The sequence below is a fragment of the Strix aluco genome, chromosome 7 (genome assembly GCF_031877795.1).
Source record: "Strix aluco isolate bStrAlu1 chromosome 7, bStrAlu1.hap1, whole genome shotgun sequence".
Classification (NCBI taxonomy): Eukaryota; Metazoa; Chordata; class Aves; order Strigiformes; family Strigidae; genus Strix; species Strix aluco.
In genome coordinates, this window is record NC_133937.1 from 33,935,219 (window position 1) to 33,961,103 (window position 25,885).

Consider the following 25,885-nt stretch of genomic DNA (forward strand, 5'->3'; position numbering starts at 1 on the left):
TCAACTGAGAAATATTTCAAGGCTTGATTAGTTGTGCTCCTTTTCCATTGGGACTGTAGTGCAATCTTCACTTATAAAGACATGTGATCTGAAAGCCTGAGGCAGAACAACCCTTGTTTTCACAGGAGAAGCTTTTCTAGGATGCAAAAGCTTTTACATCCTCATCCTTGTTTCTAAAAGCCGTGTCTTCTTCACAAAATTAAAAACAAACAAAAAAGTGAGCTTAGGATGGCATCAACATCACAGCCTCTGCGAGGCAAAAGGGCATGTAAAAAAATATTTTGGGCAGTGTTTCCTCATGCCTGCTTCATTCTGTCTCTTGTGATCTATGCTTTTCTTGGGGCTCTCATGTTTTCCCACATTGAAGGTAACCGGAAGGTCAATTTAAGTGAAGAATATAGAAAATTTCTGCAGAAGCTGTGGCACATCTCCAGAAATTTATCAGGTATGTACTGGAATTTCAAAATGACTTAACTGTACAGGGAGTTACTCATTCTCTTGCTTTTTGAATGAGATTTTTGGCTTTTGAAGACATTCTTCAAAATACTAACAGCTGAACCTGCAAACAGGATTTTCCCTCTGCCTAGCTAATGATGGCTGTTGTTTGCTTGTCTTCCTTAGCTGTGATTTTTGACTGCAAGCTTCCCTGGTCCCTGTGTTCCTGCCTGAAAAGACTATTCCTGAGGTGCCTATCTTCTCCCTTTTGCCGAAGTTACCTAAGTTCCTTAAAGAGCAGCTGAGATTCCCATGGTATTTCCTTCTGATTGCTGGGGACTGAATCCTCTGTGTCTCAGAAAGCCTCTTCCAGCTCCCTCTTCCCAGCCCTGAGCTGCCCTACCATCCCTCTGGCAAGGGGATGCTCAGATGGAGGGAGGTGCAGTGCTGCACCCCAGACCAGTGGTGCTGATGGAGGGGTTTGGAGGGGAGCAGATGGGATAGAAACCCTCCTGGATCTGTGTTGGGGCTTGTACACGGGCTTGGACTTTCACTCAGGTAGCTGTGCTGACACGATGATCTGTTTGGGGCAAACATCCCTGTAGATAATGTCCTGCCAAGCTGAGCTCAGCCATGGGGAGGAGGAATGAGTGGTGGAGGCTCTGGGATTCACAGTGGGGCACTGGGCAGTGCTGCAGGAGTGGTTCATATCAGTCATGGACTGACAACCCCACATTTCCAGTGTCTTTGGGTCAAAAGAAGACTAATCTCCTGGGGAGTCCAAAATGAAAGAGGACATTGAGGTTGGAAACTGAATATGCAATCATCCTGCCCTGCTTTTTTATGCTTATTTTTGTGTCTTATTTTTACTTTGTTGGAGCATAGCTTGTTTATTTGTTCCTTGTTTCTTTATTCACCAAAGCTGCTGGACCCACCTGATTTTTTCTGGGTTGGAAAGGTTAGGATGAGATGAGTATTTTTATCTTCTAAAAGAGTACAAGCAAATCCTCAGCTGGAGTAAACTTCACTGGAATAACAGGCTGGCTGCTCCCTGAGTGGTAGTCTGTAAACACTCACTGTATCTCCTGTTGTTAATGTAACAGATAACATGACAGAAAATGAGGAGACATTTAAGGAAGAAATCCATGTACTGCTCAACACAGCAGAACGGGACTGGTTTGTCAATCCAAAAGACAGATGGACTTTCTTTGGGTCTCTCTTTTTCTGCTGCACAGTCTTCACAACTGTGGGTAAGTTCAGAGGTAAAGTAACTCCCTGCAGAATCAACAGCTATTGCTGCCTTGGCTAATGTATTTCTCCCAGGGAATTAAAAAACCCCACACCTAAAACAAATCCTCTTGAATTTTTCTCCTGAGTATTGATGATGAGTCTGCAAGGGGTTCTGCGAACAGAGATTGCAGAGAGGTACCTGAGTCAGAGAAGCAAGTCAGAATTTTGTAACTAGTGATGATGGGTAGTGATGATACATTCTAATTAGCTGCATCATTACATGCACACTATGATGCACTCATATGACATGTACACAAACTATTATATTAAAGTAAAAAGAAAACTCCATTTTTCAGTCAAACCATATCCTGTCCACTATCGTGTCTTATGCTGGCTGTTTTATTCACTGGAAGAGGTAATTCATTATGCATATATAGTTTTTCAATTGCTTCCCTGTTATTTATGTCTAGCCCAGCTTTGTAAATCTCTGGCTCTATAATTAACCATGCTGTTGTTTTTCACATTTCTCTGGGTTAACAGCACACGGCAATGTTTAAGTCACACCTCTGAAATCTTTCATTCTGACTTCATATTTCAAAGGAGGACCTAGATCAAATAGAAACATCTGCTCTGGGTTTTGGCTCCCTCTGCATTGCTAAATACAACTCCTCATGCTCATTCCCAAAGCTACTTTTATCCCTTTGCTAATCTTTCTCAAATGCTGGCAAGTACAGACACTGGCTATCTAAATTTGTCAGAATCAAAGCTGGATGGGAAATAGTCCCACAGCATTGTATCAAACTGCAAAGACATTTCTCCACTGTATTAAGATACACTCAAGATCCCAGCCTGGGTATGCATCTTAATGCAAAAGAAAAACTGAACCTCATAAAAGAGCTTATCCTATACAAGGAATAGTGTAAGAGTTAATATGTTCACTTGGAGCACGTAGGAGACCCTTGTGTGCTAAGTCACAGCAGAGGCTTGAACCTCAGGCTCAGCTTCTTGCAGCTCCTGAGTTTGAAGATAGATGTCTAGGTCATCAGGGACACATTCTGGAGATGCAGACCTGAATCCTCACCCCAGTGAATATTTCCTAGTACAAACACAACAGCTAGGAATGTTTGAAAGAGGACATTTTATCAGAAAGCTTTGACTTCAGCAAACCCTATTGTTGAAACTTCTTGCCTGGGTATACTTACCCATCTCCATTGACATGGGACTTTACAAATGTCCCCATACACATTGACCCAACATATTTATTTCTGAACTGCCATTACTTTTGTCCTTTATAGTGCTGAGCATTAACACCACTTCCTCAGGTTTTGAGCTGAGTTTTGGGACCAGTAGGAAGCCTGGAATCTTTGTGACTGTTTCCATTGTGGTGGGTTTGTTATTTGCAGTATTAGGAACCGATAAATCACTTTAGACGAGAGTCAACTTACCTACCTGTAATTATCTAGGAGAAGCAAGGCATCTAGTCTGAAGATCGGTGGTCTGAACTGCTGTCTCTTCACTCCCCACGGTGGGTACCTAGTGGCTCAGCTAGGCTAGATTTCTGGATAGCTAAATTTAAGCTCAAGATAAGTTTTAACCCTTGAAACTGCACTAGGTATTTTTAATGCATGGAAATTGGAAAAAAAAAAAAAAAGAAAAAGAAAATTACTCTGTACAATAACTACAATAATCAATCTTTCCCAGTTGCTTCAGCAGTAAGCATTAGCATTCCCAGTTAGCCAGTGGGGAACAGAGTGACAGAGAATAGTTTTTCAGTGCCTCACAGCAAAGGAGGAATCAAAGTTGGATTCAGACCAAAGGCTATGGCAGCCATTAGTGAAAACAAACACGAATGGATGAAGAAAATTAAGGAAACCATACCTCAACATATGAGCTAATAATCTTACAGGCTAAGTACCTGGTCTGGAAGATCATCTAGAAAAGAACAATGTTTTTAAAGAGAGAGAAGAAATTCTTTATGTCTTTTTGGAGGATGAGGAGTAAAATAGTTGTTAAAATTTAATACCATTAATATAATGCTGATGTTTTCTCCTACTGTAATGGAAAAGCACTAACTTACAATTTAAGTTTAATTTTAGAGGAAGGAAATACAAATACCAAATTGAATTTAGGGAAAAGACATATCTTCTTCTACCATTTAATGTATCATAAAGGCTGTGCATCTGGTAGTACTTCTCTATTTCTTGTAATTGATATTTGTAGACTTTAGTACTCTAGAATAAACATGCATTTCCTCATGTGATAAACATATGCTTCCTCACTTGATCCTTTGTTTTTCTGAGTACATTTAAGAGACTCTGAAAACTATGAAGTCAGTGGAAACGAATGTCAATACAACATATGCCATTAGAGCTAGAACTGATGAACTAGGGACAATTTGAAATTCTGTTATTAGCTTACCATTTGCCACAAGTAGTTTTGGCAAAGAAATGAAGTTTGAGGTATGGGTCTCATTGTCCCAGTCTGATCCATAGTGCTGTCCCAGTTTCAAAATTCAGACAGTCATCCATATCTGAATCTTCACAGAGCTAAGGGAGTTTCATCCCCCAAAATCATTCAGTCATACTGTGAGAACCCGGAGGCTGGCCAGGAGATGATCCCCCAGCTCCTCATGCACTGTCCATTCTCTGCCCCCAGCACCAGCTGTTGTCTCTCTGAGCTCAGCCCTGTGGAGGGACCCATGGGCCCAAGGCCTCTCTTGCTGTCTTCCCTTTTGGATCCTTCTTAACCCAGACTCCCAGATCAGGAAATCTTCTTGATAACAGTGTCCAGGAGGACAGAGGCTGCACACCGATCTTGGGCTGGCCCAAACCTTTTGTTTCTCTTCCCTGAATGGCTTCTTGTGGTCAGGCAGTTAAGTCAAACAGCCGATAAGGTGTAGATAAGGTAGGAAGAGTTAATTCAACAGAACCGGCAAACTCCAGAACTCCAAGTGCTTGAAAAGGTAGGATGTCTGCATTAGTAACCAGCATTTGAGACTCAGAAATTTTAATAACTTCAAAGCAAAGCCAAAAAGAACAGCATGTTCTGGACTAAAAATTGACTTTTAAAACTGACAGCAATAAAAAAGCTCAGAGGATGTGAATACCTAATAAATCACAATGTTCTCTTTCCCTTCTCTTCCTCCTTTTGTTTTTGTTCAAGGTTATGGTAATACCTATCCTGTGACACGGATTGGAAAATATCTCTGTATGTTGTATGCTTTATTTGGCATCCCTCTGATGTTCTTGGTCCTGACAGACATGGGAGACATCCTTGCAACTGTCTTATCCAAGTGTTACAATGAATTCAGAAAACTACAGTCAAAAATTCTAGCCTCTAAACTCTGTTCTGGATCCACATGTAACAAAGGGGATGAACTGAAATCCAGAGCACAGACTAAAGTAGTCATCAATGAGCCCTTGACTATTATGGAAGTGCTGAAAAGTCAGCAGGGTGTTAAAAGGAGGCAAACCAAATATCGCAATGCTGAAATTTTTGAAATGTTAATTGCCAGAGAAAATGAACACAGAAAACCAGCAATAAATAAAAGCATTGAGAGATGGAGTTCATGTCCTGAACTAGACAGGGGAAAGACAATGTCCAGAGTAATTGAGAATTTTGACAAAATAGGGCAACAGTTAGAAAAATTAGATGTGCCCATTGTACTAATGGTGCTAGTTATCTTTGTGTACATCTCCTGTGCAGCTGCTATTCTTCCAAACTGGGAAACCAGGTTGGATTTTCAGGAAGCCTTTTATTTCTGTTTTATCACATTGACAACTATTGGATTTGGAGACACACAACTGGAACATCCCAAGTTTTTCTTGTTTTTTTCCCTCTATATTATTATTGGCATGGAAATTGTCTTCATTGCTTTTAAGCTGGGTCAAGACCGCTTAATTGGTTTGTATAAAAAGGTGATTTCATTTTGTGGGAAGAAAAAGATGCCATCAAAGAAGGTATATCCAAAATAAGAGTGATGGTTTCTCCTTCACTTGTAAGCATTGGCCACTTCAATGAGATGAAACTGTTCCTGTGCATTTCTGCCTTGGGCTGGCAGGAGGCATATTTTATTCTGATTTCCTCTGAGAGTCTACTGTAAAATGGCTAAATACCTCAGGAGGCACTTGGTCAAAGCATCTCCAGGGAGTACTTTCCAACAGGGTCCCATCTCCTAAATAATAAATGAAGATGACGCATGATGAAAAAGCAGATGGCTCTCCCTGCCAGTGCTCCCTAGCATCTTTTGCAAAGCTCTGACTTTCAGCAGTCTTTCTGTCCTCTCTCCCATAGCAAGGCAATTTAGGGTGGTTTTTTTCAGCACTTGTCCAAGCAAGGCCCAGATCACTGTCTCGTCTTGCCACCTTGTCTGCAGCCAGGGACAGCTTGGTTGTGGCTGTCAGTACTGAACTGTGACAGCATGCTACTGCAATATGCTTCATCATCAGAGCAAGCTGGGGAAAAGAAGTATGAACTCAGCTGCTCTCCAGTCATGACTGCATGTATTGCAAATATTGCACCTTTGTGCAGGCCAGAGGAATTTTAAAATGAAAGGAAAGACAGGAAGGACACCAAACTTTCACATCTTTCTCTGTCTCCTGTCCAGAAATCAGTCAGAAAATTGTTAATCTGTTCAGGGGTGAAACCACTCCTTTTCCATCATGATTTATCATATCTGTATTCAGCCCAGAGTCGATACATGTCTCATGGCATCCAGATATAGAAGTGCTTATGACAAGTTCTGCTCTTAAGATGCCCACCTGGGGGAAGACACGCAGCAAACGTGACTACAATCATGGAATGAAGCTCCATCTCTTTGCTGTTAAAGAAGCATGATGGTCTGGGGACACCGATCCCAGAAGTCCTCACTCCTAATCCAGGTTTTACTCTGCACAGACTGCTTGACTTCTGGGAGTTCCTGGACCCACTCATGGAAAGAAAAGCCTTCTTGTTTCACTGGGATGTGGTGAGAATTCTGTAGTTACATACTTGTGGAGCACATTGATACGTGAATGATGGTGTTTCTTCAAGGTTTTGCTTATATTATTCATAATCTGAATTGAGCTATCAATGATAGATAATTTTTTTCTGTCAAAGAAACCAAATACACATTTTATAAAAGAAACCACTGACTTAAATTAACTGTCTCTTATAAATTATCTGCATGCCCACTGAATGTGAATAGCATCTCTAGATATTAAAGCATGCTTGATTATGACAGACTGTACATTACTCTCCGTAGCAAATTTGCCATTTGAAGCTGAGATTTTCAGAATATTTACATGGCATTTTACCTCTGCTACACTCCATGTATATGGTAATGTGTATTCAGTCCTTATTAATAATTAGTTGCCATTAAGCACTGATGATATGCAAAATGTATAATGAATGATGGTATATAGAAAAGTACTTTATAAGAATAACAATAAATAATAAAGCAGCCTGAAGGAACTCTGGTTAACTTCTTCATGTTTGCCATGACTTTGGCTTCACATACAAAGTCCTTCCATTCAGACTACCCTCATATTACTTTATTTTATGTCTTTGGATTAAAATCAGTGTAGAACTTTGGACCCATGCCAAAGCTTTCAGAAATCAATGAAAAGATTCAGATGATTTAATGGGATTTGGATCAGAGAACTGTACTTCCTGCTCTTCAGGGTTTTTCCTTGTTGCATGCCTAACACTGCCAGCATTAGTAAGAACTGGTCTTTATATCATTTGACTTGTTTCTCTCATATCAGTGAGATCTCATTTATGGAGAGGGATTAATTGTGAATTCATCCCCTATAGATTTCTCATTGATGTGGTACCTTAGGGAATTTTGGCTGGACTTGCAATAAGGTTTCTACATCAAATCATTCTAGGTATGGCCAAGGGATGGCAGTAAACAGCCTTCCTTCATACAGAACCTGTCCGTTACAGAGGATAAAAATGCATTTTATAGAAGGAGAGAGACCAAATCACATCACCATGACCCTCTGTAAAATGATAGTGCACCTGCCTCTTGAATATAATGTGCAACTCTGGTCCTTCACCTCCTAAATGATATGTAAAATTTGAAAAAAGTTTATAGGCCCTGGTAAAGGGTGAACAAAGATAGGGAATAGCTTCCATATGAGACACGTAGAATAGCTCTCTAGTCTGTGAAGAGGCAGGAGACTAAAGGAGAGATGGGTCACATTATGAGGGCACGGAGGAGGGAAATAGGGAATGGTGGAATGATTGTTAAACGTCTTTCATTATGAGAGCTAGGGCTGCCAAATGAAACTGGCATGTGGCAGGTTTAAGAAAAGAAACAGCAAGAAAAGAAAATGGTACTTCACACAACATATAATTAAGCTGTAGATACTCCTTGGCCTGGGAGGATGTGGCGATTAAAAGTTCACATTAGATCAATGGGAGATGAGACAAAATCATGAAAGAAAAACTTCAAAAACAATTGAATACAAAGATTACACTTCTGGCTCAATAATCACAGAGTCACAAATTGGCAGATGAGGAGGAAACATCTCTACAGACTTTCCTATCCTTGTGTTCTTCCTTTGCAACGAGCTGTCTCTCAGAGACAGAATACAGGTCTGCATGGTCTTCTGACCTGATCTCAGTGTCTGTAATGCATCGAAACAGATTGTTATATAGATAACAAAACATTCAGTAAATCTAATTTCTGAAGAGATATTTAGTTTCACATTTGCATGCAAGGTAGACAAACCAGCACATTCTGATTCTGCAAAACATACCACAGAAAAATGTGATTTAGGCAACACAACCAGCTTGCAGCTAATATAACACGGTCATTTGTCTTGTGATGTGAACCTAAAGGAGGGTGGAGAGATGGACACACACCCAAATGTCAGGTATAAAAAGGTATTTATGTCTTCTACTCAGGTGCACTGAAGCATTGATCCCACACAAACAGGAATATCTGGCCCTAATTTTCTTACTGTCAAAGCTGGAAGCCAGTTTCCCAGATGTCAGTATGCAGCAGCCTTGTGCTGACAGTGATAGAAGTGGTTTGGGCTGTAGAGCAGGATCTGAAGGTAGCTCAGTAAATACAGCAACAGAATTAACGAAAATGAAACAAAGTAGTGAGTAGTGGCTCATTTAGTGAGCCTCATGCATAAATATTCATGAGTTGACTGCTCTTATGGTCTAAATCCTAGAAGAATTCACCATCTCTGCCCCCAGAAGTTTTTATTCAAGAAAATTGACATGGAAATCAGCTTTGTTTGCATCAAAGCAGTACAAAATACTGCTTTTCATAACTTTTTTCCATCACGTGCTGCATGAGATGGTGGATTAGCCGTGAAGGGCTTCATGGAAGAACTTTTCTATCAGGAAAGACGTGACTGATGGGGAAAGAGTTGCTTGATGTGTAACCCACAAAGGATATGAGTTATTACAGACCCAGCTGGAGAGCTTTACAGATCAAATGCACTTGGCGCTGAAGGATGCTGGATCAATCACTCCTGATTGGGCCAAGATGGCAGCTGTCACGAGCACTTAGGAGTGGAGAGGAGGGTATTCCTGGTGTGGGAATTACAGAGGGAGGGATGGAGGACTGAGGAGAAGGGGCAGAAAATAATCCTTGGGCAGAAGGGTTAGAGGGAGAAAATAACAGCAACGACAGAGGAAGGAACCATTTTCTGTATAGACATAAATATGGTGAAGAGATGCTTGAAAGACTGAAAATATGGTGAGGGATGGTGCCTCTGGCCTGGAGGAGGTTTGTGCAGCCAGCCCACAGTTGGAGAGACCTTCTTAAATCAGCACGGTGATCATGGTTGTTGGGCTCCAGCACATGTCTCACCATCAGCAGCCACTGGGAGGGCAGAAGAATCTGTGGAAGAAAGTCTCCTGAGAGATAAAACAGTGGCAGAAAGAAGATACATGGACTGGACTGAAAAGCCATTAATGAAACCGTCAGAAATATCCTTCTTTCTCTGTTTTGTCATTTAAAGGACGACAACCCATTCAGAAGCATCTTTTACATGAGCAATACGTCCGAGGACTCAGGAAATTCTTAATGGGATGTAGGACTTGTCATCTGTGTGCCAGTAGTTCAGATGTAGTCCAGATTTTAGTCAGCTCAACGTTAATAACATCTGATAGCACTTTGATGGCCTTTATGCTTTTTCAACTCATTCCAGGTGGAGATGCACCCACATCACAAAAACACTCTCATATAATGAATGCTAAGACCACGCGCGGTGGCAGGCTCAGCAGAGGCAAAGGCTGAGACTCCAGCTGAGAGGAGTCCCTGCAAGTGCCCTTTGCTTCCAGGTTCCCAGCATACCTTGTGATCCTAATTTCCAGACCACAGGGTGCATCAAATGCAGCATGTGTGACTGTTGCGTGCAATATGAGTGTTCTGTGAACCCAGAATGATGGGTCTTATTATTTTCCCTGGCTTTCACAAATTGAACACTTTTATGTATTATTCTTCTTTATTATTATCAATAAGTTATTATCAATAAGATATTATTAGAAGTTAATAATATCAATAAGTTCTTGATATGATGATGATGATGATGATGATGATGATGATTAAGCAGCGCCTCCACAGGCTGTACTCAGCTGTTCTGCCAGGACATATTATATTCTAAGAGCAACCTAAAGTATTTAGTTAGGCTACCTTTCCCTTTCTTCCTTACCTTACGCACCACATACATGGTAGAAAAAATATTTCTCAAGCCATCCAAAATGACAGTGCTCACAGCCCAGAAAGCCAACCGTGTCCTGGGCTGCATCAAGAGAAGCGTGACCAGCAGGTCGAGGGAGGGGATTGTCCCCCTCTGCTCCGCTCTCGTGAGACCCTCCCTTGCAGTGCTGTGTCCAGCTCTGGGGGCACCAACATCAGAAGGACATGGACCTGCTCAAGTGGGTCCAGAAGAGGCCACAAAGATGATCAGGGGCTGGAGCACCTCCCCTGTGAGGACAGGCTGGGAGAGTTGGGGTGTTCAGCTGGAGAAGAGAAGGCTCTGGGGAGACCTTAGAGCGGCCTTCTGGTACTTAAAGGGGCTACAGGAAAGGTGGGGAGGGAGTCTTGATCAGGGCATGTAGGGATAGGACGAGGGGTAATGGCTTTAAACTGAAAGAGGAGAGATTACATTAGATACAAGGAAGAAATTCTTCCCTGTGAGGGTGGTGAGACACCGGCACAGGTTGCCCAGAGCAGCTGTGGCTGCCCCCTCCCTGGCAGTGTTCAAGTCCAGGTTGGACGGGGCTTTGAGCAACCTGGTCTAGTGGAAGGTGTCCCTGCCCATGGCAGGGGGGTGCGACTAGATGACCTTTAAGGTCCCTTTCAACCCAATGATATGATTCTATGATTCTATGATTACACACAGAGCAAGGGAGATGATCAGGTTGCTCAGGGTAAATTTCAATTATCTTTGTTAAAGTACATAGGCACAGATGGTAAAAGAAATACTAGGAATTTGCTCCATCACTCATAGCAAGTAATAGCTGCATGAAAGCAACAGATCTCTCATATATGAGGCCAATATTTTCAGGATAGTGGCCCGAGGTCTAAGTGCAAACCTTCATGGACAATGAAGTCCGTGAATGCATTGCTTGTGCGTGCCAATAGCTGGTTGTTTGCACATGGTACTCGTTAGAAAGGTTTAGGAAGTGCTTGGACAACTGTTAGTTGGCTTATGTGCTCACAGTTTTGCGTGTTAATCTGAGCTTTTTTTTTTTTTTGAGTTAAAAATTCAGTCTCTAGTAGATAAAATCTAGTTCTTTTGAGGTTAGTTCAAGATTTTTCAAGCTGATGAAGCTCTTAGTGTCTGGGCACAGCCAGAATCCTCCTGACACTGAACTTGTACATAAAACTTTATATCTGTGCATTTTCAGGATGTATGAAAGTCTAGAGGAAATGGAAAGAAATGGGCAAGAAGGGAAGGGAAAGCAAAGCAAGAATAAAGGAGTAGAGATTTGTCAGTGAAAAAGGAATTGCGGTGTTAAGCATCTACTGATGAGAAATCACGGTAATGATGTTGTCTAACAACATTAACTGCTTCCACAAAGTCCTGTGTGAACAGGAAAACAGAGAGAAGACACCACAAAATCAGCATATAAAACTGCCAATGTACTTGATGTGCTGCTGGAAGAGAGTTATTTGATCTGCTGTGCAATGCAGACTGTCATCAGGCTCTCTGATCAGTGCCCTGTAGGGGAAAGCCACTCATTTGCTGTCTTCTGTCACATGTGCCAAAGAGATCTGAGAAGCAGTGCCAGGAGGTTGGGGCTCTGACTGTGGGTTCTACAATTTTCCCACTTTACACATTTCTTGTGGCAAGTAATAGAAGTTGTTGCTGCTAAAGCAATTGGGAGGTTGGGGAATTCAGTGTATGTATGAAGACTTCTGACCACCAGCATGAGATTACACTTGGATTTAGTCTGTTTTTTTCTCAGATAACCATCCAAAGTCTCAGGAGAGCATTGACTGCTTAGATTTCACTGACGTTTAATGGTTAGTTTTCCAAATACACTTGCCAGCCAAAAGCAAAGGGCTGCTGTGCTTCCTGGACAACAGAACTGGCTGGTGCCTAGATGAAAAATTCTGATGACACTTAAAGGAATTTTGAAGAAAACGGAAGTTTTGAATATATCATAGCAGCATTTTCATAAAATGTTTTCAAAGCAAATCTGAATTCATAGGAGGATTTTTGGCTGAACTGCAAAATGCTGATGGTAAAAAGAGGTTTTTTGAAAAGGTTTTAGCAATTTCATCTTTGAATGACTCCCTGAGATGAGCCATTCACGTGAGCAAGAAGGGAAGAACCTGAAAGATAAAGCTCTTTGCGATCCCCCGTGTTGTCGCTATAGCTCCAGCTTCTCACACAGAGATGGTGACGTGTCAGATCGCTCTGCTTGTGAAAGAGGACTGGTTTTCTCCAGAGCTGATTGAAAGTTTTTTCCACATCTCCCAGGAGAAGACCAAACTCTGGTATGACCTACTTCAGACAAAGCAATACGTGGCATTCTTGTTAAAAGACGTTTCTCAAACAGTTTAAACAGTCTTATAAGACAGCTTTGTAGTTACTGGGAAGAAAGAAAAAAAGAGCAAATGAAGGCTCATGAACTTTTTTTGGAGTTTAAGAGCAGGACATGATTTGCTGTATTAAGAAGTTTGATTTACTGTCTGGGTCTGTAAAGAAAAAGTGCGTGCTTTGGCTAACATTTGACAGCCAACAGCACTCTTCTATCTGCTCTGCAAGAAAAGTTACGCTGCCAAATGGTTTTTACAGCAATTTGCTATGCCAATGAAACAAATACATTTTGTGCTCAAAGAGATTAAGGACTGGCATGTATACATGTTTTTACTTTATAGAAAAGCCAATTCTAAATGCCATTTAAGAAGCAGACGGATGAATTCTGATCTTCTTTAAATCCATGGCAAAGCTCATGGTGCCTTTAGCAAAATCAGATTTGGAAACAAGTGACAAATAGAACATGTTTTGCCATTAATTCCTTTGATCCTGGTTTTAGAAGAGCCATTTCATGCCTAAGCTACCATCTCATGGAAGGTTTTTTTTTTGCACACAGACTGGCTAAATTCCTGAAGGTTGTTGCTCATCTTTTCTTTTTCTCATGAAAGGGCTGACTACTTTTCTTCTCTATCAGCAGTGACCTGCAATCAGGACATGGTTGCAGACTCTGGAGACAGGGAAACTTCTCAATGAAATAAATCCAAGTTCTTCTTGGTCAAAAATAGACAAACATTAAGATGTGTCTTATACCTATATCAAGCACTCTTGTGGTTATTAATTATTTTTTCTGTGGCCATGTTTTGTTATTGGTTTTGGGCAGAGCTTCCCAGCTCTGTTCCCATCAATGGTCCAGCACGCCCTTGGATCCTCAGACAGAACCTGAGATGTGTGACGCCCTCCCTGGCACACCGAGGGTCAACCCGTGATGGGCCAGACGTTCACTTCTTCCTTGGAGAAGCATAGAAATTCCTTCTGTTGGCCTTGTTTTCCATTAAAAGAGAATAGGGAAACAGAAAAACCAATATTAACAATGCTATAAACACAGCAACTAAGAAAGTAATTTAATTCATTCTTCAGGCAATTTTAAAATAGATTTTAGGGATGATGTTCAAGTAAACACTTTGACCAACCCTTGAGCTTAATTGAAGCCCAGTGTTTTAAAAGTCAGGCATTTTAGTTTTTTCATTTATAAGCTTTTACTGATGGGAACCAGAAACCATGTTAGAAACTGTTCTCAGTATTTGTACTGTTTGGAAAAAGGTGTCATAAAAAAAAATTAGGGAGTCTGTTCCAGTAAAATTCTCCAGCCTACCACCTCAGACAGAATAATTTGAAGTGGTTGTCTTTGGTAAAAGCTTCTTTGATCTAAAAATCTCACCTGATTTTTAGTCTGAAGCTATACAACCTTTCAGAGTAACTCGATTATAAATAAGGAGGATAAAAGATTTGGGCCCCGATTCTGACTTCACTTTCAGCAGTTTCAGAGGGAAGCAGTTCTATCAAAGTCAGCAAAATCATTACATTGTAAATCCAGCATGGGATTAGGGTCAGACTCCTTGAACTCTCTTAATAATTATTATTGATGGTGTTTATTATTTTTATTACGACAGTTCCTTGGAGCATCTTAGGTAAGGACCTTAAGTAACCATCCTTTATCTAATAGTTTCTAGCTACATGCCTGCTGCAGCATGCATCTCTCTCTGTAACTAAAGCAGACCTTATCACTTCCTGCCTGTGCTGGCTAAGCAAGAAAGAAAAAATCTTTATGGCAAGTGTACAAATATGTGTCACTGGGTGATTGAGTAGATCTGTGAAGCAGCTGCGGCATAATTCAAAAAGGAATAAACCTAGTGAAATAGGAGCCATGAAGGCAGAAACCTCATACAACACAATGAAATTTCATGACAAGAAAAGTGTGTGCATTGCTTGGTTGTCCTGTTCCAGCTGTGTCACTTCACCCTACCAGCTGTAGCCCAGCTCATGGGCACTTGACCTAACCAATCAATCAGTCAATGCCTGATGAATGCATTAGTTTTGGGTGTTAGTATCTATAAATACCTGTTGTGATCTCTGCATAAAACTCTTGGATGACTCCTCTGAATATTGAGAAAAACATGAGTTTGTCAGTCTTCAGTTGTTAATTGAGCATTCAGCAGTGATCTGGATAGCTCTCATTCAAAGAGCTTGCAGCTGCTTGGAAAGCTGGAAGAGCGGGGTAATCCAACACGTCAAGAATTTGTCAAGCACAGAGCAAGTAAAACACTTTTTCCCTCCCCAGAGTAGGGAAAGAGAAATGTGATTAAACATACAAAATTGCAAATCATCGAGCACATTTTATGAAACTGGACTAGAAAGCATGTATGTCAGAGAAGTGCTTATACAGAAGTGTTTGTGGTCGTATTATTACACTGTCAAGATTATGTGATTTATAGTAAGAGAATCTGTATTCATGAGTCCGGGAGCATCACTTTTTCAGAGACAAGAGTTGCCTTTGAACCAAACTGGAACAGGTGCAGAAAAGAGATCAGTCAGGAGAGCAACCATGGTTGAATACTTGTTATTTGGTGAGAAGGGACTGAGAGAGACTGATAGATCCTCAGAGGATAAGACATGTTTTAATTCAGAGCCTGCCTGGCTCACCTTCTGAAACATTTGTCAAAATTAGGCAGAAATATGCTAAGCTGGAGGAGACCTTCATAGCAAGAAGGGCTTGAAACAACAGGATTTAGAGAAAACGAAAGCAAAGCAGATTACAGTGTCTGAGAGAGAGCTGGGCAATGCACAAACAGTCTGATAGTTTATAACTGTCAAATCTGTCAGGGAGATGAACTCCTGGACCTAGGATGGTCCTTCCTTTGCTTCTGCAGTCCTATATGAATCTCTGGAGTTAGTGAAGCAAGTCTTGCAGTCTGTTAGCACTACAGAGGTCTCTGAGTCACAGAATCACAGAATCATCTAGGTTGGAAAAGACCTTGAAGATCATCCAGTCCAACCATTAACCTAACACTGACAGTTCCCAACTACACCATATCCCTCAGCGCTATGTCGACCCGACTCTTAAACACCTCCAGGGATGGGGACTCCACCACCTCCCTGGGCAGCCCATCCCAATGTGTCCTTGCAGTCTGGAGAATACACCCCTACTCCTTCCTGTAAGATTAACATAGAGATAAACTCTCTGGACTGTCTATTTTACTTTAATTTCTGGTCCCAGAAACCACACTGAGTGAAGGGAAGTTAAATTTGCATTGCAACTGGAAAGCACAAAATACTGTCCACTCAGGCTGAATCTCTCTTGCAGTCCCAGAGCCTTTTAAACCAAATAGGCTCCTTCTTACATCTTACTTGTATAAGATAAAGAGAAGCCAAAATGTCAACAGAAGAGCAAAGCAAAGAAGCTGGTCACAGCCTAAGTCTGTCCAGGCCCTGAGGGCACTAACAGAGCCCCCCGGGGCTCCCCCCACGCTGTCCGGGACCAGCCCAGGGCCATCAGTCCCTGCCCCAGTGAAGGCATAGGATGCCAATCTCCAGCTCCCCACAGCCCTGCTCTGCCCAGCCATGGACCCACTGAGCCAGGCTGACCCATGGACGGGTGTCCCAGCCTGATCTCTAGTACTCACGATCTCAGCAATATTAATCATAAGTTCTATGCTCTTGTAGATTTGTGGTCACTATTATATTGGGGGTGTCTTCTAATTTTTTATCAGCATGCTGTTCTTGTGGATGCAGGAACTCTCTGTTCCATGGAGAGAAAAGAGAAGAGTGGAGAGATGAAATGATCTTGCTTAGGGTTTGAACCTAAATGTGGTGGTGGTGGGTGTTCATGCAGGCTTTTTCATTGTGATGTCCTCCTTCTGAGAGGAGGAGCCTACATGTGTAAATACTCCATGAGAGTATCCGCTTCTGGAGCTGGGGTCTTTCATTACAGGAGGATGCTACTTGCCTTGCAGGTAAGCTCCTTCCATGCCTTGCTGCCACACTCACCTTCATGCACTCTGTGACTCCCCCTGCTTCTGGACATGCAGAGTTTAGCTGCTCTCTTCCCATGGCAATAAAAGCTGAGAAGGTATAATGTACTGCTGATCTACCAAAACATTTTGGCAAAGTCAGATTCATTATTCCTTTAGCTGAGAGTTTGTTAGCACACATATGATCTGTTGCCTCTACTAGGCATAGGGCAATCTTCAGAAGGACAGTCAAAACTAAGAGGTTATAGCAATTAATAAGTGCTTAAATTCCTAGAAAGGCTTTCCAAGTCACTGTGTACTTATGCTCTGACATGACTCAACAGCTATTCTGAGTGAAGGATATCATTTACAAAGAATTCAGTCCAGGTGGTTTAGCAGGTCATGTGCTTAGCTTGTAAAATAAATGGAGTAATAAATATTAATAAGTATCCTGAGTCCTTACCTAATGACACTGTGCTAGGAATGATTTTTCTGACCTCAGCTTTTCTTTTTGCTCTGGAGCCAGCAGCCTTTGGTGGAGGCAGTCAGCTCAGTGGGGCAGGAAGGCTCTTTGGGGTACCAGGGACCCCAACACACTGACAGCATGCTTGTGTTTACTGGCAGCACTTCCAGTTTGATGGCTGGTTCTTTGAAACTCATCTACATGTGGTCATCATCAGGATGCAAATCTCAGCTATTACATCTGCCCCACCAAAAGTTCTACATTTCTAATTGTCCAGAGTGACATAAATTGTTTCCTAAATGGTGAAGTTCTACTTTCTGCATACACCATACTGTCTTGGTGAATGAATTATTTGTATTTGAAGAAGTCTATAGGCATTCATTAAATATAACCTGGAACTTCACAGTCAAGTGCATTTCTCATTGCTTCCTGGATGTTTTACATCCTCTGATATGATTCAGATGAATCCATGCGGAGAGGACAAGGTTGCATAGCTCAGGTAAATGCCCAATCTCAGAGTGACTGACACCAATTGCAAAACTCTTATTTTCTTCAAAGGAAAAACAGAGACCTTAAATGTGATGTTAACCCTGAATAATGCAGCTCCTGCTGTTTTAGTTGTACTGCTGAAGTCCTGGGAGATGCCTCAGTGCATTTCAAAGACAATACCATCATTCAAGCCAAGGGAAGTATTGACTCAGTAAAGCCTGTGCAGTCAAGGCCTTTAATTGCCCTCTTCTCTGTAATTGTGTGTGCAGAAGATTCCTGGTGATTCCCAGCTGTGGGCACTCCCTGCATCTGCCTCAGCATCCATTGCAACATTAATATGGAAAGTAATTCAATGGAAAATATTATGCAATAATAATACTCTATATTTCATACAGACTATAGAAATAATGATCTATATTTCATGAGTGCATTTCTAAACCTCCTTCAAAGCAAAGTGGTTATAACTATTTTATGAAGTGGGGTGAGGAGGGTGTGGAGGAGTGAAGAGGCATGCCTGAGGTCACCCACTGGCAGGGCTTCCGTAAGCTCTGGGCTCCCATTCCTTGACCAGAGATAGTTAAACTTATGAAATTTGTGTTTTAGCCCTGCTTAGTGCTGGACTTAAGGGCTCTTAGTTAACATTTCTGCTCCCTACCCTAGGCAAGGTTGGAGGAAAGAAGGGAGGGGAATGAGAGGTCATCTCTCATTGAGTCAAAAATAGTGAGGAAACACACAGATGCTGTGAATTAGGCTGCTCTCCTGAGATGGGGGCACTGCTCCAAGCCTTCATCCCCATCTTCAAAAGAGGGGAACCAAGCACACTTGTACCTGAGTCTGGTGTCACAGAGCTACCCACCATGAGCAGAACAGCTCTGCTGCAGTGCAGGAAGCTTGCTCTCTGCCTTGTCTTGTCCAGACAACAGGTATGAATCCAAGGGAAAGGTGAGAGGAGAAACAAGGCAGAATTGTCCATACTAAAGTTTGCTCTTGCACTTTGGGTCAGAGACCAAGTTGTCTCCTGCTGCCGAAGACTGATTTTAATATTTTGGCTTTGGCTGTCTGCACCGCTCAGGGCTTGTGTCCCTATCAGATCTACATCTTCACTGCTTCTCTTTGGTAACACTGGCATGAGTAAGGTGTGAAGCAAGCACTGACGACATTTGGGATGGGCAAATGCCCCAGATTTGTGTCAGGTGCTTGTTTTTTATGTGGTCTTACAAGGCAAGCTGTGCTGACACAAGGTAGCACTGATTAGTGTAATGCTCCCAACACAGCAGCAGACCTCGAAGGAGCAGAGCTGGGAATTTCGAAAATGCCTTGAGGAGTACAGGGGAAAGAGCTTAACCAGCCAGAACATCTCTCCTAGTGGTCGGATTTTTAGACATTTTCATGGTGGGGGTTAAACATCGAAGGGATGCATGGGGTGCTTCTTCCTACCACACAGAAACTCATCTCATTGGCACAGGGCTGGGCCAGACTGCACCAGTGGTCCTACTGGTGCCAGGACCTGCTGAATATTGCTGTATGCTTTGCCACATGCCTCTGCCAGGTCATACTCTTCCTGTCTGAATACAGTTAAAGATTTAGACCTCAGCCTATGAAGCTTGCAGAAATAAGTGTGAAAGGCTCAGAGGTATTTACTTCTGGGAATACTTAGGAAAAAAACTAAGTACTTATTCCATCCCAACACAAGCCATCCTGTTTTCAGATTATGTTTTTCAGTATTGTGGTTGCCACTGAAAAATAGTAGAAATGTATTTATGGAAAATGATCCTTCTTTTTAACATTTCCTCCTAGAAACATCCCTTTTTTTCCATTCTTTGCTCGGTAAGAGTGATGGGATACTCCCTCTGTAGCATCCTTTTCACAGCTCTACTCTCTGAAGGAAAGTAAAGCTGTTCTTAAGCTACTGCAAAATGAAGGATGTATGATAACGATTATGGTCTGACCTCCATAATCTCAGCTCTCAGAAGTGAGGTTGGATTGATGTCTTTTTTGGTACTATTGTGGAAGAACCTTCCTTCTTATTTTGTTTTTTATGGATTCTGCTTTTTGTGCTTTTAATGGTGATAATAGGAAATAAAAATTAAGGGGAAAAATTTTATTATCAAAAAATTCTCATTATATTAGTGTAGGTAAGCTTGCTTTTTGTATTTCCTATGTTCACTTAGAGTTACCTGTAGTTGCAAATGCCTTGTCTCTATTTTTATTTTTCAGGTTTGTTGGTCATTTGGGCTGCGAGCAGGAAATCCCTCTGGCTCGGTTACCACTAGATGGTGCAACGAGACCTCCTTCCTTCGGGAGCCCAAGTGCCACCAGATGGCACGGCTGAGAGCTCGAGAGCTGCAGGGACATGGCTCGGGTCAAGCTTTCCATTTAGTCTCGCACCGACAGCCCTTCCACATCGCCCCGGGATCTGGCCCTGCACTGCTAGTGTCCATCTGCTTTGGCAACCGGAGAATGACTTAGAAAAATTTATGCATTGTTAGGAACAAGTTTCTTTGCGTAGGAATAGTGGCATTTGTAGGTGGTGACTTTAGAAGGAGTAGCAGATGAGTAAAGTTTAGGAAGGAAAGAATAGCAAAACGCTTACACTTTACATAGAAAAGTCCATCTGTTATTAGTTTTAAAGCGAGACCATAAAGATCGTTTAGTGTAATGCCCTACATTTACCTTCACAGAGAAAGCAAAGATTTTAGGATGCTCCTCAATCAATCCTTATTTTAACCTTTCTTTTAGACAAAAATATATAGGATATATTGAAACAACTCAAATTTCTTAATCATGGCCACATGAATGGGTAAATTGAGGCACAGAAATCTTAAAGTGGTACAGCAGCTCAAGGCCAGCACCAGAAACTGGGGCTGCTGACTCTGCAGTAGTGCTGTGCGCCCTCCCTGACCCTCCCTAATTCCTCTTTTATTCCTCAGAAGCCAAAAAAGAGTTTCCTTCAGAGGAAATGATGAAGTGCCCATTCCTCAGTCAGACCCACCCAAACCCAATGGGAGGCAGCCAAGGAAAACTGAGGCCTTTGCAACCTTTGTTCATGCATGAGAAAGGCCAAGAGGGGTAGAACCATGGCCCACATAGCTGTGTGTGTCGCTAGGAGAACCACTGGCTGATGGAAAGAAGCTATGATATAGAACTGGGCACTTTCTGTTATATTTTTCATTTTTCATCACTTTGGCTGAATGACCTGAAGCAAATTACAACCTTCCTTGACTTCATTTGCCCTCAGTCATTGGAGTGTGGTAATAATACCTTTGAGGACTGTGGCAAAGCCTAATATGCTGTTTGTTCAGCACAGGATAAAAGATTAATTAATACCAGAGGAGGGACTAGATTCTAATTCTTTGTTGTCAGAATTGATCTCTACAGGACTTTCCAGCATTAGAAAATGAACACATGAAACATCTCAGACAGAAAGAGTTATTTTGAAGTTTTTCTGTTTTAAAGTGCCAAAAATTCACTGGGGAAAAAAAAAAAAAAAAGGATATTAAAAAAGGCAAAACAAACCACCACCCATCACACTAAAACTAAAATAATGGTCAAAACAAACCCTAAGACAGAAGACAGTCAGAACAATGTTGACTTCAGGGTGTGTTGGAACATAGGGGAGCTCTTGGAAGTAATTTCACCAAGCATACCCCATGTACAACTGGTGGTGGAAGATTGGTAATCACTTCAGGAGTTCAGTGGGAAGGTGTGTTTTATCCTTTCAAGATTAGGAACAGAGCAAGAAAGAATAAATCTTATGGTACTTGATTTTTCTTTGAGCAACAGCTTTCTTAAAATAAAGAAGCTGCAGGACCTCACCCTTTCTGCTTTCTGGAAATAGTAGAGGAACAAGAGTAATGTGAGGTAGGTAGGAATATGGTTACTCCAGGTGTTTTGTTTGGACCAGGAGGTGCACTTGGAAGTGAATCTCCTGCTTGTCCCCACTTGCTGCTCTTGGATTTGCACCCCAAAGCGGGCACATGGATCCCTGTGAAACTACAGGGTGCTCACCAGAAAGGTGCCTGAAGCACTTCTATTGCTGATGGCTGCTGGGCCAAGAGGAGCAAACCAGACCTCATCCATAGTAAAACCCCTGAAACAAAGTGGACAGGACTCCCTATTGCCAGCTGTGTCACGCTGCAGACCTGCTCCTACTACGCTGCTTCACTTGCTAATATAGACATGTAGTAACTGACGCTGAATCATGTTGGAGGCAATGTCCGGGAAACTGTCTTCTGAAGGTGACTACAAATGGTGATATTCATCCTAGCTAACTGGAGTGGCTGGAGACAGACAGAGGCATGCAGTGTGAGTCATGCCAAGACCCCCTCTGTGGTTGGAGGGGAGAAACAGGCATTTCCAGCCTAACTCTCAGCACTGATGAGGAAGGGAGCCCAGACATCTTCCTTCTTAATGGATGTGGAGGAAACCTCATGAGACATTTCTGCACACACATTCTAGCAACCAGCTGTGCTAAGACCGTGATTTGATGTTGTAAAGTGCTGAGCACTGTTACCATGGCACTTAAAGTCTTGCCCCTGCCTTGCCTTTTCCACTCTTTCCCTTCCCTCCCATGGCCCTTCCAGCCCATCCATTCCCAACACTACTCCACACCAGTTGTTGCATCACTTCTGCTTGTGCGGCCAAGCTGGGAGATGGATTAGGGAACGGATCCAGTTGAACAATACCCCAAATGCACAATCACACCATGAAAACAGGTAGGGGGGAGGAGGATGTTCTCCCAACAACCCCTTAAGCTGGTGTCACCACTGAGTACTTCTAAATGTCACATAGTGGCTTGGGGGCGAGATCTATGTCTCCACTCAGATTTCACACTGAAATAGCACCCCTGAGATAGCCCCCTCAATGCACACAATGCCTTTTTTCTGCTTTGGAGTCCTGGCCTTTGTTGGAAGCCTCCATATATAATTTTTGCTTTACGGGTTATCTCTGAAGCAAACTCAGCCATTTCCATCCCACTGCAAGCAGTGATTTTCCTATTGTGTAGCTGGTCAATATTTGAATTGGCAAGAAGGTGGGTGTTTCAAAGGACAGATAATCTTTTGTTTGTTCTCTTCCAACCTTGCTCATACTCGGCCCAGACTTCTGCTTAAATGTCGCCAGTTTCTCTTATTATTACTATTTTTAGTGGAATTTAAGTTGCAATGGTAGAGGCCATGGGGCCTGAATCATTCCAGCTTATAGTTTTGGTAGCATGGCTGATTATAACTGCATGAGGCAGATCTGATGTAAATACACGAAATGTCAGCTCCTGCACTGCATCCCCATCCTGGAATAACATCGACCTTACCACCCCTTTAAATGCTGCTCTGGCCGCTGAACTTTCCCTGCCCTGAATGCAGGGAGGGAATATAATGCACGGGGAAATAGAATGGCTGCCAGCAATGGTAATAAATACATTGTGGATGACTCCATTGAAGTTGGGAAGGAAAAGGAGATGTTAACCAGCGGTGACATGATCCTAAGTGTCATTCCCAGGCCACGGAGTACTGCGTGCAACCTTGGGGTACCTTTCTGCAAGGAGGGGGGCAAACGGGTGCAGATCCCTGCCAATGGCCTCGTGCTGCCTCTTTTGCCTTCCCTGCAGCCTCCCGGCGCTGCACGTTCGCAGGGGTTTCTTTGTGTTTGCTTTTGGAGGAGGGGACAGGGCAGGTGCTGAGGGTGCAGAGCAAACACAGCGGCCACCATGCCCTCCCTCTGCACCCGTCCTCTCCGCCTGCCTTCTCCCCTCTCCTCCCCGCCTTCCCCCGAGCAAATCTCCCATCGGTTCAGACAGAAATCCACGCAGAAATTAATGTTGCTTAAAGCAGTGTGAACTTGCCAACGAAGGCTTCAGAGAGAGAAAGAGAGCGATGGAGACCAGGGCAGCGTAAGCGCTGTGCCGATCGGGCTGCTGTGCAGATCCAGGCCTGCACAGAGGTGCACAGAAGGGTGAAAACTGACCCAAATTCACCTCCCTGACACAGAGTTATCACTCTGGGCTTCATCAATGTCCTCATTTACGTTTGCGCAAGCTGTATCTGTGACTCCGTGACTTGGAACTGCAACAGGCCATGTTTTCCCAGGCAGTGGTTATTGTCAGATAAGAGTAAGAGAAAACAGAAGTGCAGTTCATACACAGAGGGAGATGGTGGCTGTACGTGTACAGAAAATAAGTCCAAGTATTAATTTTTCTATCTCTCTGTCCAATGAACGTTGCTTCTTTTATTAGAAAGGAATGACTGGCAATCACTCACAAAATGCTCAAGAGTTATACCAGAGCAAGCAAATGATTTTGGTGAGTATTCATTAACATTTGTCAATTAATTTGTTTTGGACAAACACAAATTTTAAAAAGAGCAAGATCTTTTCCCTAAAGGTACCATTTGAACACCTATCATCGAAACATTGTGCTTTAAATAGTGTCATATATTCATAGACAATTCCTGGCAAGGCTTACGTGAGCCAGAAAGGAAATGTTTAACATTTAAAAGATGTCTCTGTTTCTGTTTATTGATCTCCGCTATATACTTCAGGCCCATTTCTCTTTCTGGTTCTACAAGTTCTGTACGTAAAAGTGACAAATAGAAACAGAAGCATGTTATCTGTGTAACCAAATAGAACTAAATCACATCAAAAAGAGTTTCTAATATTACCAGCCATTTACACTTAATGGCTTGTTATCTCATAAAGAAATTCAAGTTAATTACAAAAATTGATGAATACCAAGAAGGTGTGCTCTGCTTGCGCAATATCCCCAAGGAGAAGTTCCAACTACAGAATATTGCTTCTGCTTTTGTAAATATTTTTAATACTGCATTGCTAAATGGTTAATAGAAGTGCTGATTGGACTTAGGTTCAGTCTGCAGTGGAACAAACTGCTCAGGTCTGTGTTGTCTAATAGAGGAGCATTGCTAATAGCAGTGATAAATCCCTGTTGATGTATTAGTATCTGTGTGGAGGTAGCTTGTAGTCCCAGTCCAGGACTAGAAGCCCTTTATGCTATGCACTGTATAACTAAATAATATAAATGTAATGACTGCCCGAGTAGCATATAAACTACATCAGAGAGGCAAGGAGAGCTGCATTAAGGAGCACAAGAGAAAAAAATGGCACCATCTAACCATCAAGCAGGCAGCAATTTCTACGTGCCAGCTGTCCATCTGTTTGCCAAGATTTTTGTACTCATCATGGGCTGAAGGAGATCAACAAAGTTTCTTTAATTCTTCTTTGGAGAATGCTTTTAGTGTCAAGAATAACAGGGGAGAAAGCACAAGATACTTCTTAAAAACATAACAAAGTCTGACCATCAGCAGCTGAGTAGAAGCATCCTGGTAGCATAGAAGCACCCAAGGACACTCCTTCAGCCAGACTCTCTGTTATTTGTAGCAGCGTGGTTTACTTTCATATTCATGGACACAGTCACTGCACTTTCCAGCAGGTGCAGTAAATGCAATTAGTTGCTATGGATATCAATCCTGCCTTTCGAGTCTAACTTTGAAGTTGTTTTGGGTTATCTGAAAAACAAAGATGTAGCATGATGCTTTGCTTTAACTATGATTGCAAATTGTTTCTTTTATCCTTGATTTTTCCCTTTATTACGTTGCTTTTTCTCTTTTATTTATTCTTGTGAAGAGAGAGTCTATGCAAATATTGTGATTTGAAAATATAGGCAATGGAAGCAGCCTATTCATGTAGATGCAGGCTCTAGCAGAGCTAAATTAGAGGTCATTTTTTTCAAAAAGTGGAAGTTGGAGTACCTGATTATTTCTGACAAAGAGAAAGCACATGGGAAGCAAAACATATAGTCTTTAATGACAGGTGAAATTACAGAGATGTTCAAGCTACATTTGGATTCAAAGTAAGACTGGGAACAGTCCAGAATTCAGAAGATGTCCAGCTCATAACAAAAACAAGGACTGTTTACAAATACCTAGATGTGAGTTTTGAATTTCCAGAACTCCTGAAGTTTACAAGAGCTTTATTCTCAGATCCTTGGCTTGGGTCTCCTCTCTCTGAAAGTACGTGGAATCTGCTACAATATACTTACATGACAATAGAAGAAGATACAGAAAGAAAATAAAGTTTCTAGAATAACAGAGGTGTATTTGTTAGGTTAATGGAGGAGAAGATGCAGTATTCCTTGAGATAATTTTGATCCTAAAACTGCATTGAACTACCAGGCCTGCATTTGAATTACAGCAATCCAAACAAAATATTATTTCACTATAGCCAGATGGCTGACAGTGTGTTGTTTAATATTTAACACAAAATATAGCAGAAGGATGTGAGGCCTCTTGCAGTTACAAAAAGGGAAGGAAATTCCT

The 25,885-nt window shown here is 42.0% G+C and overlaps 1 protein-coding gene across 1 annotated transcript; it reads left to right on the plus strand.

Annotated features, from left to right (window-relative positions):
* The first annotated feature begins 228 nt into the window (after nt 1-228).
* KCNK18 (potassium two pore domain channel subfamily K member 18) lies at nt 229-5,639 on the plus strand. Its single transcript, XM_074830090.1, has 3 exons — nt 229-445; nt 1,539-1,685; nt 4,828-5,639. The coding sequence occupies exons 1-3, from the start codon at nt 229-231 to the stop codon at nt 5,637-5,639; spliced, it is 1,176 nt and encodes a 391-aa protein (XP_074686191.1).
* Nucleotides 5,640-25,885: the final 20,246 nt, after the last annotated feature.